General features: G+C 38.8%; 1 protein-coding gene across 1 annotated transcript in view; it reads right to left on the minus strand.

The window, feature by feature from the left end:
* The window catches only part of KCNU1 (potassium calcium-activated channel subfamily U member 1), a 175942-nt gene that overhangs the window by 128832 nt on the left and 33691 nt on the right, over window positions 1–13419 (minus strand). Inside the window, 3 exon segments of the mRNA XM_064584047.1 lie at window positions 9657–9767; window positions 11397–11488; window positions 12419–12589. Of these exon segments, the coding sequence (XP_064440117.1) occupies window positions 9657–9767; window positions 11397–11488; window positions 12419–12589 (374 nt within the window).

The raw sequence follows: 13419 nt of genomic DNA on the forward strand, positions 1-13419 counted from the left end.
AGTGGCTGTACCAACTTGCATTCCCACCAACAGTGTAAGAGGGTTCCCCTTTCTCCACAACCTCTCCAACATTTGTTGTTTCTTTCCCTGTCCATTTTGGCCATTCTAACTGGTGTAAGGTGGTATCTCAATGTGGTTTTGATTTGAATTTCCCTGATGGCTAATGATGATGAACATTTTTTCATGTGTCTGTTAGCCATTTGTATGTCTTCTTTGGAGAAGTGTCTGTTCATCTCGTCTGCCCACTTTTTGACTTGATTATTTGTTTTTTGGGTGTTGAGTTTGAGAAGTTCTTTATAGATTTTGGATATCAGCCCTTTATCTGTAGTGTCATTTGCAAATATCTTCTCCCATTCTGTGGGTTGCCTCTTTGTTTTGTTGACTGTTTCCTTTGCTGTGCAGAAGCTTTTTATCTTGATGAAGTCCCAAAAGTTCATTTTTGCTTTTTTTCACTAGCTTTTGGAGATGTATCTTGAAAGAAGTTGCTGTGGGCGATGTCAAAGAGGTTACTGCCTATGTTCTTCTCTAGGATTTTGATGGATTCCTGCCTCACATTGAGGTCTTTCATCCATTTTGCGTTTGTCTTTGTGAATGGTGTTAGAGAATGGTCGAGTTTCATTCTTCTGCATGTGGCTGTCCAATTTTCCCAGCACCATTTATTGAAGAGACTTTATTCCATTGCATGTTTTTCCTGCTTTGTCAAAGATTATTTGACTATAGAGTTGAGGGTCCATATCTGGGTTCTCTATTCTGTTCCATTGGTCTGTATGTCTGTTTTTGTGCCAGTACCATGCTGTCTTGGTGATCACAGCTTTGTAATATAGCTTGAAATTGGGCAACGTGATGACCCCAGCTTAGTTTTTCTTTTTCAACATTTCCTTGGCAATTCGGGGTCTTTTCTGATTCCATACAAATTTTAGGATTGTTTGTTCCAGCACTTTGAAAAATGTCATTGGAATTTTGATTGGGATGGCATTGAAAGCATAGATTGCTCTGGGTAGCATAGACATTTTAACAATATTTATTCTTCCGATCCATGAGCATGGAATATTTTTTCCATCTTTTTGTGTCTTCTTCAATTTCTTTCATGAGTGTTTTGTAGTTCCTAGAGTATAGATCCTTTACCTCTTTGGTTAGGTTTATTCCGAGGTATCTTATGGTTTTTGGTGCTATTGTAAATGGAATCGTTTCTTTAATTTCTCTTTCTACAGTTGTGTTGTTAGTGTGTAAGAAAGCAACTGATTTCTGTGCATTAATTTTGTATCCTGCCACATTACTGAATTGCTGGATGAGTTCTAGTAATTTGGGTTTTCCACATAAAGTATCATGTTGTCTGCGAAAAGAGAGAGTTTGACTTCTTCTTTGCCAATTTGAATATTTTTATTTCTTTATCTTTTCTGATTGCTGCTGCTAGGACTTCTAGTACTATGTTGAACAACAGTGGTGAGAGTGGGCAACCTTGACGTGTTCCTGATCTTAAGGGAAAGGCTCTCAGCTTTTCCCCATTGAGGATGATATTCGCTGTGGGTTTTTCATAGATGGATTTTATGAACTTGAGGAATGTTCCCTCTATCCCTATACTCTGGAGAGTTTTAATCAGGAAAGGATGTTGTATTTTGTCAAATGCTTTTTCTGCATCAATTGAGAGGACCATATGGTTCTTCTCCCTCCTCTTATTAATGTGTTCTATCACATTGATTGATTTGCAAATGTTGAACCACCCTTGCATCCCAGGGATAAATCCCACTTGGTCGTGGTGGATGATCCTTTTAATATATTGTTGGATCCTATTAGCTAGGATTTTGTTGAGGATTTTGGAATCCATATTCATCAGGGATATCGGTCTGAAATTCTCCTTTTTGATGGGGTCTTTGCCTGGTTTGGGGATTAAGGTAATGCTGACCTCATAGAATGAGTTTGGAAGTTTTCCTTCTGTTTCTATTTTTTGAAACAGCTTCAGTAGAATAGGTATTATTTCTTCTTTGAATGTTTGGTAGAATTCCCCAGGGAATCCATCCCGCCCTGGACTCTTGCTTTTGGGGAGGTTTTTGATCACTGCTTCAATCTCGTTACTTGTTATTGGCCTATTCAGGTTGTCAATTTCTAAATGTTTCAGTCTTGGCAGCTTATAGGTTTCCAGGAAGGCCTCCATTTCATCCAGATTGCTCAGTTTATTGGCATATAGTTGTTGATAATAATTTCTAATAATTGTTTCTATTTCCTTGGTGTTAGTCGTGATCTCTCCCCTTTCATTCATAATTTTATTAATTTGGGTCCTTTCTCTTTTCTTTTGGATAAGTCTGGCCAGTGCTTTATCAATCTTATTAATTTTTTCAAAGAACCAACTTCTAGTTTCTTTGATCTGATCTACTGTGTTTCTGGTTTCTAATTCATTGATTTCTGCTCTAATTTTAATTATTTCTCTTCTAATGCGTGGCTTAGGCATTGTTTGTTGCTTTTTCTCTAGTTCTTTAAGGTGTAGAGTTAGTTGGTGAATTCGGGATTTTTCTATTTTTTTGAGTGAGGCTTGGATGGCTATGTATTTCCCCCTTAGGACCGCCTTTGCAGTATCCCATAGGTTTTGGACCAATGTGTTTTCATTCTCATTGGTTTCCATGAATTGTTTAAGTTCTTCTTTGATTTCTTGGTTGACCCAAATGTTCTTGAGCAGAGTGGTCTTTACCTTCCAAGTGTTTGAATTTCTGCCAAATTTTTCTTGTGATTGAGTTCCAGTTTTAGAGCACTGTGGTCTAAGAATATGCAGGGAATAATCTCAGTCTTTTGGTATCAGTTGAGACCTGATTTGTGACCCAGTATATGGCCTATTCTGGAGAAAGCTCCATGTGCGCTCGAGAAGAATGAGTATTCTGTTGTTTTAGGGTGGAATGTTCTGTAAATATCTATGAGGTCCATCTGGTCCAATGTATCATTCAAAGCTCTTGTTTCCTAGTGGATTTTCTGCTTAGATGATCTGTCCATTGCTGAGAGTGGAATATTGAGGTCTCCTACAATTAATGTATTGTTATCAATATGACTCTTTATTTTGGTTAACAGTTGGCTTATGTAGATGGCTGCTCCCATGTTGGGGGCATAGATATTTACAATTGTTAGATCTTCTTGTTGGATAGACCTTTTAAGAATGATATAGTGTCCTTCTGTGTCTCTTATTACAGACTTTAGTTTAAAATCTAATTTGTCTGATATAAGAATTGCTACCCCAGCTTTCTTTTGAGGTCCGCTGGCATGGAAGATGGTTCTCCATCCCTTCACTTTCAGTCTGGATGTATCTTTAGGTTCAAAATGAGTCTCTTGTAGACAGCATATGGATGGTTCCTGTCTTTTTTAAAGCCTTTTTTTTTTTAAAGATTTTATTTATTTGACAGAGAGCGAGAGAGCGAGAGAGGGAACACAAGCAGAAGGAGTAGGAGAGGGAGAAGCAGGACTCCCGCAGAGCAGAGAGCCTGATGAGGGGCTCGATCCCAGAACCCTGGGATCATGACCTGAGCTGAAGGCAGAGGCCTAACGACTGAGCCACCCAGGCGCCCCATGGATGGGTCCTGTCTTTTTATCCAATCTGCAACCCTGTGCCGTTTTATGGGAGCATTTAGGCCATTCACGTTGAGAGTGATTTCTGAAAGATGAATTAATTGTCATCATGTTGCCTGTGAAGATGTTGTTTTTATAGATTGTCCCTGTAAATTTCTGTTGTATATCACTCTTGGGGTCTTTCTTCTTTTATAGAACCCCCCTTAATATTTCTTGCAGGGCCAGCTTAGTGGCATATTCTTTCAGCTTCTGCTGGTCGTGGAAGCTCTGCACCTCTCCATCCATTCTAAATGAAAGTCTTGCCAGATAAAGTATTCTTGGCTGCATGTTCTTCTCATTTAGTACCCTGAATATGTCTTGCCAGGCCTTTCTGGCTTGCCAGGTCTCTGTGGATAGGTCTGATGTTATTCTGATGTTCCTCCCTCTGTATGTAAGGAATCTCTTCCCCCTAACTGCCCTTAAGATGGTTTCCTTGGTCCTAAGATTTGCAAGTTTTACTATTACATGCCGGGGTGTTGGCCTGTTTTCCTTGATCTTAGGAGGCTCCTCTCTGCCTCTAGGACTCGAATGTTTGTTTCATTCCCAGATTAGGGAACTTCTCAGCTACGATTTGCTCAGATACATCTTCTAGTCCTCTCTTTCTCTCTCTCCACTCCCCCGGGATTCCAATTATTCTGACATTGGAACGCTTCATGGTGTCACTTATTTCTCTGATTCTATTTTCATGGATTCTGAGTTGTTTTTCCCTGGCCTCCTCTTTTCCCTTTTTATCTATTATATTGTCTTCCAGGTCGCTTATTCGTTCTTCTGCCTCAGTTACCCTAGCTGTTAGATTATCTAGATTGGATTGGATCTCATTGATAGCATTTTTAAGTTCTGCCAATTCCCCTTTTATTTCTGCCCTTAGAGACTCTATGTTGCCATTAATTGATTTCTCCATTGTAGCCATTGTCTTCACAATTGCTAGCCTGAATTCTATCTCCGACATCTTGGTTATATCTGCATCCATTTGTAAATCTGCAGCATAAGTCATAATCTCTGAGTCTTTTCTGTTTTAGGGGCTCCTCCTCCAAGTCATTCTGTTGATGGGTGGTTGAGGGAATGTAGAGAGTCCAAATTATTGACCAGAACCCAAGCAAGATGCACCTGTTTTCTTGGGACCTTAGGGTTGCTGGCCTCTTGTTTTCCCAGCCTGTCTTCTGGGGGAGGGCCCTGCCGTGCTATTACTCAGGTAACCCTGTTTGGGCGGAGTTGCCCTGCGCCCCTGTGGCGGGGGATGGGCTCAGTGGGAATCAGTCTTTGGGGCTTTTTTTCTCTGGCACCTTTCCCTGGTGGCTTTCCGCATCTCTTCCACAAGTCAGAGCATAAGAGACCGTTTCCAACCCTCTGCCTCAGAGCAGAGAGACCGCAGTCTGTTCTTCAGTGAGCTCTCCAGGCCACACTGTCTCCGTTTCTGTCCGTGCTGTTATAAACTGCAGCGTCCTGGGTTGTGCGCCCCTCCGCAGTGCTCCCAATCCTGCCTCCAGTTTGGGGCACGTCTCTGCCCTTTGTGCTTCTAAAACCACCAGCCGCTCCCAGTTCGCGCGCGCGACCCCACCACTCCAGGTTTCTGTCCTGGGGACTGGAGTTCGCGTGTGCTCGACTCCGACGCTTGGGGTTTCTACCCTGGGGGTTGCAGTTCACCGGCGCGACCCCAGCGCACCGGGTTTCTGTCTCGGAGGCTGCAGTTCGTGTGCGCGTGACCGTCGCTCTGGGTTTCTGTCTGGGGGGCTGTGGTTCTCGTGCGCGCAACCCCGCCGGTCTGGTTTTCCACCCAGGGGGCTGCCCTAAAGTCTTTTCCCGATGCTACTGGTCTGCGAGTCTGTGCCCCGTCCGCAGCGCGCGCGAGGCTGTCACTCACTGGCGGTGTAGGATCCGCATGTCCAGGCACCCTCCCGCTGCCGTTTATCCTCCAATATCTGCCCGTAGAATCACGGCTCTCCACTTCGTACCTCAAAACCAACTGCCTGCGATATTCTGTTTGTAGAGATCCAGATCTTCTTACATCTCAGGCTGGTTTTGTGGGTGCTCAGAGTGGTCTGGTAGATATCCAGCTCAATTCCGGGGACCAGTTGAAATAGGGTCCTCTACTGCTCTGCCATCTTTCCCCCCTCCTCTTCCCAAAGTTTCATCTTTTTAAAGCATCAGCTTTAAGTTCTGGATCTTGTCATCTACGTCAAGTCTAGATGTGGATGGGGCTCTTCAGGCACAGCTCCTCCTCATCTGATGACCTATGACCTAGATAGACAAGTCATCTCCCACTCAACACCCAGCATACCATGATGATGCACAGATAGGAAAACTGCAGCAGACACTCCCAGCCAAAAGATGCTGGGGTGGTAACGGACAGCATGTAGAAATCACTGGTCTACTGAAACTATGAAATCTATATCTGAGCACATTTTATCATACCCCCTGACTCAGAGGGCAGAGCATGATTTTGATTAGGACCCAGTTCTGCTCTCATGAGCCAATCCATTGTTTTTCTCAATTCTTATCTCTGCCCTCTGACTCTATGAGTCATCTTCTGTTTTCCTAATAAATGGCCTATGTTTGTCCCTGAGTAGCTTTCTTAGCCTAATTCCTGACTATGCTGGGTTGGGGGCCAAGAGGCATTTGTTTCCATTGTGAAGTCTCTCTTTCCCTTTTACTCCAAGCTGACAGTTGACATTGATGACTTTCTATAAATGTTATACAGGTTCACGCCCCCAAACTCATATCCTTTGGAAACAGATCTCTACTTCAAGAAATTTAGAATTCTGGGAAGAATGTCCTTCATCTTCTTAGAAGCCCTTTGCCTGTCTAAGAGGAGCATCTACAAGCCACCATCTTAACTTTTTCTGAGGTCTTAACAAAGGATCTTACAGCTGCATCCTTGATTAGATCCTACCCTTTGACCTTGAGGTCATATTTTATAGCACCCTGGATTTGATTCCCCGCCCCCCCCGAGGTCATTTACTTCTGACATTTTTTGGCCAGCTGGAGAGACTCTTCTGAGCCTTCTATATTTCCTTTAAGTTCTGCTTGAAAATTAAAGAGTTTCTTTTTTACCTCCATTTTCTTACAATATCTCATCATACATGATTATACTTAAAGCAAATGACACCTAACATTCTTTCAGGAAATTTTCTCAACAACCTTCACAGTCTTACTCGGTACATTTCCTATCTATCATGTTATTTTGGGTGACATTGTTACCAAAATTTTGCTGTTCTTTCTGTACCCAATGGCGGTTTTCTTCACTGTTTTTCCAGCATCTAGTAAGAGTCTCCATGCAACCCGTCTAGCCTCTGCCTACTACCCATTCCAAGGAGAAAGCCGCTTTTGTTATGATAGCAACCCACTTCCAGGACCACATTTTGTATCAAGTATCCCTTTCCACAAAACAAACCATTCTGGAACTTACTGATCTAAAACAACAACAATATATTATTTATCAAGATTTTGTGGGTTGGCTGGTCTCAGCAAGGTAATTCTTCTGTTCCATACCATGTTGACTGTGGCTATTCATTGCAGTACATTCATTAGGGAGCTTGATTGAGAGCTGGAATGTCCAAAATTACTTTACCTGCATGACTGTTGTCTCACTTATGTGACTGGAGCAGCTGAGAGCTGGCTGGACCTCCTCCCCAGCAAGCTACTCTGACTCTTTATATGATGATGTAGGGCTCCAAGACAGTGAAAGTTGAAACTATCAATCCTCTTAAAGGCTAGGCCTGAAACCAGCAAATTGTCACCTCTGTGGCATTCAATTTACCAAATCCAGTCATAGACCAGCCCAGATTCAAAAGGAAGAGGAAGAGACTCCATTTTTTATTGAGAGGAGCAATATGAATATACAGTAAGGGAAGGAAATGTTAATAGTTGTGTTAAAGAAAAATCTACCACAATTGCAGATCATGATCATTGCTTTAAAGGAAATATAATGGAGCAGTGAGAAAGAAGGATTAGAACTCACCAATTTAGATAGCTTGAATTGGGGGTGGGGGGAGACTCTCTGAGTGCTGAAGAATAAGAATAAACTGATCATATAATAGTAGGAGAAGAGCTGAGAAAAAAGCACAGATCAATAAAGTGGCCTTTCTAGAAACTAAGGAGAGACAAAATATTAACTTTGAATAGGGTTGTGATAGTGGAGATGAAGTGGTAGAAACAGAATTAGTATTTATTAAGGAGACAAAATTGACGATATTGATCAAAGTGTACATAGGGTTTGAGGGAGAGGAGTAGCAAACACAATGCTTCATTTTCTGTTTTAAGGAACTGTACTGATAACATCCCATTTACTGAGATAGAAAATACTGTTTTCTTTCCTTCATGTATTTTCTTTTTAATTGCCTTGTTAGCTGGAGAGAGGGACATAAGATCATGAGTTTACTTTTGAAAATGTTAAATCTGAGGGACCTTTGAAACACTGGGATGGAAATATCCAGTAAGCAATTAGTTTGTGAATACAGAACCACAGAAAATGTCTGGCAGAGGATATAAATTTTAGAGTCATCAGAAATTATACGTAATTGGAAAAATTCTAGATGAATTTTATATCATTTTAAAAATTTCATTCATTCTCTTGACAAGTACCTATAATAACCTATATTAGTCCATAAAAATAGAGCAGTTTTTAATTAAATGTATTTAATGATTTCCTTTTTATCTCAAATGGATTATAATTATTAGCCCCTTATCATAATTTTAGCACTTTTTTTTCTATTTTTTAAATAAGGATTCAAGTAATATACAAATTACTGAGACGACAGGCAGGCAATGATAGTGAAACAGAACTGTTGGTTGTCCATCAATAGCACCATGAAGGCATTCAAAATGCTTATTGGTTATCTCATATATGAGAGCCCAAAGTTATAGTGGACAGGGCATGCCCTAATCTAAAAAGTACAAAGTGTTAACTATAAAATGTGTGAAGGTTGAAGTGATCCTGTATACAATACTGTATAAGATCAAAATGTCATTTCGAATATGTCTGACTTATTTAGCGATGTGTGGATGCCTGAAGAGCCTTTTAGACAAAATGAAGAAGGTAGTTCACTACGCTTTACACAAAATCAATTTCAGGGAGCTTAAATATAAAATATTTCAATATGAAAACATAAAAATGCCAGAGGAATATTTGCTTAATTCTAGAACAGAGAGGCCAAAAATGCCATAAAAGCCAGATGCCATAATGAAAGAGCTGATGGATTATAGTGCATGTAAATCCAATGCTCTGTATTAAAATAAAGCATGTGTGCGCACGCGCACACACACACACACATCCACAAAGGCAAAGAGAGAAAAATCTTTACAACACACGACACAAAAAGGCTAACATCAAAACATATTAAGACTGCTTAGAAGTCAGTAAAGCAACAGATGACCATCCTCATAGAGAAGATAGAAATGGAAAGACGAATTCCTTCATTCCTCAAAAAGGAAAAGAAAATGGTCAAAACACAAAAATTGTTCAGTCTCACTAGGAATCAAAATTGTAGGAAGGAAAAGCAAAAAGGAAATAATCGGAACATATAAAAAGTGTTCAATCTCACTATGAACCAAAATTGTAAAATAAAACAAGAAAACAATTTAGCCTACTTAAAAATCATTTTGTTTTAAGTACGCATTTTCCAGTGTTCCACAAAATAGTTGACCTGGACCCTACTTGTGGAAATGTAAGCTTCACAGAACAAAAACATCATCAGAAACAATCCTTTCTGCTTCTATTTGAACTCACACTTCCAATTCTGAGAATTAACAGAATAATAATTATAAAGTGCACCAGACTTGTGCACAAAATAATGGTCATATGCAATAATAACAAATATGGAATACTTTCCTAAAAGATAGGAAATCTTTTAAACAATGTTAGGACATATACATAAAAATATCAGGCAAGATATATTCCAAAATATTCTCCGAGATTAACGCTGGTTTTTAAGATTGCTTTTTCTTTTCTTTTTGCTTATTATTATTTCCTAATTTTTCTATGAATGTTGCAAAGCTTATTTTCTTCCGTTTAAAAAATGCATGCATATTTCAAGGATTAATTTAGAGCTCATGAACCTTACAGATACACTTACTCTCCCAGAAAAACAATCTCGATGTTGATTTCCCCTGACTTATGGTGGAGAAAATTCCTCAGGAATGCAGTCACGCTGTCAACTGTAATGTTTCCACAGACCACGATGAACCTAGGGAACAAGACTATGTGAGGTGGCTCATCTGAGGAACAGAAGTATCTTCCTGTCAAGATTTAGAGATGGACAATTTGCTTAAACCTAGTTTTAAATCAATCTGGTATTTGAACTACCCAGATTTTAAAAATAGAAACACTGAAGATTGCATCTCCAATAAAGAGAAGAAACATCAAATTTCTGTAGTCCCAATTCATCCCATGTTGGGTATGAATCCAAACATTTGAATTACACATAGCTTTTCAGGAATACAATAATAACTATCATAAGCATTATGTTTTTCATAGTTATTATAACATTATAAGGGACTGGCGCCTGTGTTATTTCACTTGATTTTTTTCACCTGATTCCTGATTGATCTAGTCTTTTTTCAAAGGAAAAACAGAGGCTCAGCATGGTTCACTGATTTTCTCAAACAGTATGGCAGGGTGGTAATATATTCTAGGTTATTTTGGTTTTTCTTCCACATCAAAAATTATCTAGTCCTTACAAAAAAGTGAGTCTAATGGAGAGACATCTGGGACAGGTGCAAAAATCGATGCACGTAACTTTTACAGTGAAAAATAGCTGTCAATTTCCTTGAGTTTCATGCATTTAAAGAAGCTATTTTTCCCTCTATTACTCATTTAAGGAAACCGAAAGTGTACTTTCAGCTTAATTTAACCTTAAATTTTCCAGACCTTTTGGGCTACTTTGGCATGTGTTCCGCATTCCTTTCCTGTGATAAATTGGATCAGACTTTGGCTTATCTAGTTCATTTCATTGTTTTCAATATTTGTTTTTCACTCATTTTATTATTATTATTATTATTATTTTACTTTCTCCTTTGGACTCCTAGGTCAATCTCTTTCGGACTCCTAGGTCAATCCTTCTTCCAATTGTGCTGAGACCACTCCAAGACAGTTTGTCTTCACTGTACCTGTTTCCTCTATAGCAGATGGAGACTAAATAAAAAATTATTGCTTCAAATTTAAGATCTCCAATCCATTCTCTCCTTCTTAGATGTGAAAACCATAATGGAAACTGAAGTAACACATCACAGAGAAATAGGGTAAAAAAACAACACTAACTCTGTCTCCCATCTGGAACAGGTATCTGTGACATGGACAAAACAGGTGATCTATGAAGTGTTGTAGAAGATGTGGAAATTGCTCTTCCCCCTAGCAAACCTCTGCCTGTGAATGAGCTCCCATATGGCGTAGGGAGATTTGAATCAACACAGCAGAATTGAAGTCATTATTTTAAATTTGAACTGTGGTTTTAATTTGATCCATTATGTGAAGTTAGCCATAAGTTAACCGTACGATTAAAATGAATAGGACAGTTAGGAATAGATGTAAGAGTTAGTGGTAAGAGATGTAGAAATATTGCTACAATCAATACTTGACAAGGAATGACAACATTATCTGTCATTTTAGTTGACTTACTAAGGGCTAAGCATCTATATAGCAGTGATTATCAAATAGCAAATATTTTCTTATGGTATTTATTTTAGTGGAACCCTCTCAGCTGAATGAAGGACTTGCCAATATATTTACCTACTCCAGGTGATAGGTGTTTAGAAAGGGATATGTGACTAGTAGGATTCCTCAAACTATGGAAATTGTACCTGAAAGCTGTACTTACTTCTTCCCTTTGACTACTTCATAGGAACTGGTATATTTCCTCTTGTTAGCAAAAAGTTCCACCATTTCAGGGACATAATTTGCAAATAGGATCTAAAATGATCAGCAAATAAAATCTTAGGTGTCTTTATTTTCAAGGGTAGTCCAAAATTCTGATTATAAAGGAGAAAGAAGGTACATAAAACTTTCTCTTATCTAGGAGGGGTGTGACTGTGAACTGTTTTTAAAAGGCAGACCATTTTTTCTTCCTTACTTCAACCTTTGGATTTGGTTTAAATTCAATAAAATGCCTTGCAACATTCAAAAATGATGAAAGCAAAGACAAGCAGTAAGGCAACCTTCCTGCCCATTTTGTCCTGTAGTCACATCTAACTGCCTTTCAGACTCTTTGAGTTGGTACTACTTGAGGCCTTAGAAAAAAATAAAGCATGTGGGACAGAAAGGGGCTCAGGAAAAATGAATGAAATGAGGGGATGTAACAATATGGACAGAGGAATATCAGTAAGGTAGAATTCTGTTAATGGTTTTTAAGGGATTGAAATTAAAGTCACTAAAAGAAAAGATTTCCTTTGTCCATGACACACTCCTGAACCAAGTACAGATGTTCACATATCTGAAATAGAATGCTAGTTCAGAGAGAGCTTATTCATTTGGTCTGGAAAGAACAGAATTTTCTTCAAATCAAATCTCAAATGCCCTTCTTTCTCTTTGGAAGAAAGACTTTAGTCTGATGGCCAAAGATAAAGGAATATAGGGTCGCTCAATTCAATGTAGAGGCTAATAAGGAAAGTCTGCTCTCCTTCATCTGCCATCCTCATCCTTGGCAATCAAGCAATTACGTCATGAGCCCTAGGGGATGCAGTTTGGAAAATATGGGCTCTAAATATCTTTCCATTTTCATTTGACACCTGCTCTGAACAATGCAACATTCAATCTCAAACCTATATTGTTTTATTTCTCACCATTAACTACATGTTTTTGGTTTATGTAGCTATATTCAAAGATATTAAAAATATTCTTCACCAAACTCCCCAGAGTGAAAAACATGATGAAGGTCCGTCCTAGGGATGTCTTGGCTACCACATCTCCAAAGCCAACAGTTGACGTTGTTGCCATGACCAGGTAAATAGACTCAAAATATGATATATTCTGTGAATTTCTACCTTTGAGCCAGGGATCACCAGAATTTTCCACCTGTCCAAAGAGAGAAGATTCAGGAAAGTTCTCTAAATGGAATCCAAGGGCAAGTTTATAAAGAATAGACAAAACACTAGACTAGTTTCACTTAATTCAATCCAAACGAAGTATTGTGATTCCCAGGTTGCACTAAAGGGTTTGCGAAGTGTGGATAGTGATTGTGAAGTCTTGTATTCCTTCATTGTGATTACTGCTGAACTCTGTGGTGACATGTAGCTTGAGCCCACATTTGGAGTGCTCCACTGGGGGACTGGTTGCCCATATCCCTTTCTCTTCGTTTGGGCAAATCACAGCATCCAAGAGTCATGAGACTCCAAAGGCTCTCAGATCGAGCAATTATTATTTATTATCATTTTCCACTAGCTCAGGATTATCATTAAAAAAGAAGCACTTAAAAAAAAAGAAGAAGCACTTACATGAGCACTTCATTTCAATGAGCTTAAGCACATGAAGGCTAGAGTCTAAGGAAAAGCAAACAAAAAATTTTTCCAGGTTATTTTCCACCTCCAAAAAAAAAATCTTTTCCGTGATTAAAAAAAACTCTGAAGAATATTTCCTCTGATTTCTCCTTAAGTCTTCACATTTTAAGAAAACTAAATTTATTAGATTATCTTTTTTATATTAAATAAAATGAGTAACTTAGGCAATGACACTATACTTCATATTTATAGTATATACATAAACTTATAAATATGATATATATCATACATAATAATAACTATATAATGTATACAACTTTCCATTTTCCATTTTTAGATTTTTTTCCAAATAGCTTACATATTTCCTATGTTTTCCATTTCTATTTAGCACAAAAATGATAAAATGTT

This window comes from Mirounga angustirostris, unplaced genomic scaffold (genome assembly GCF_029215605.1).
Source record: "Mirounga angustirostris isolate CCGP_5_RB_7025 unplaced genomic scaffold, mMirAng1.0.hap1 SCAF_2, whole genome shotgun sequence".
Taxonomy (NCBI): Eukaryota; Metazoa; Chordata; class Mammalia; order Carnivora; family Phocidae; genus Mirounga; species Mirounga angustirostris.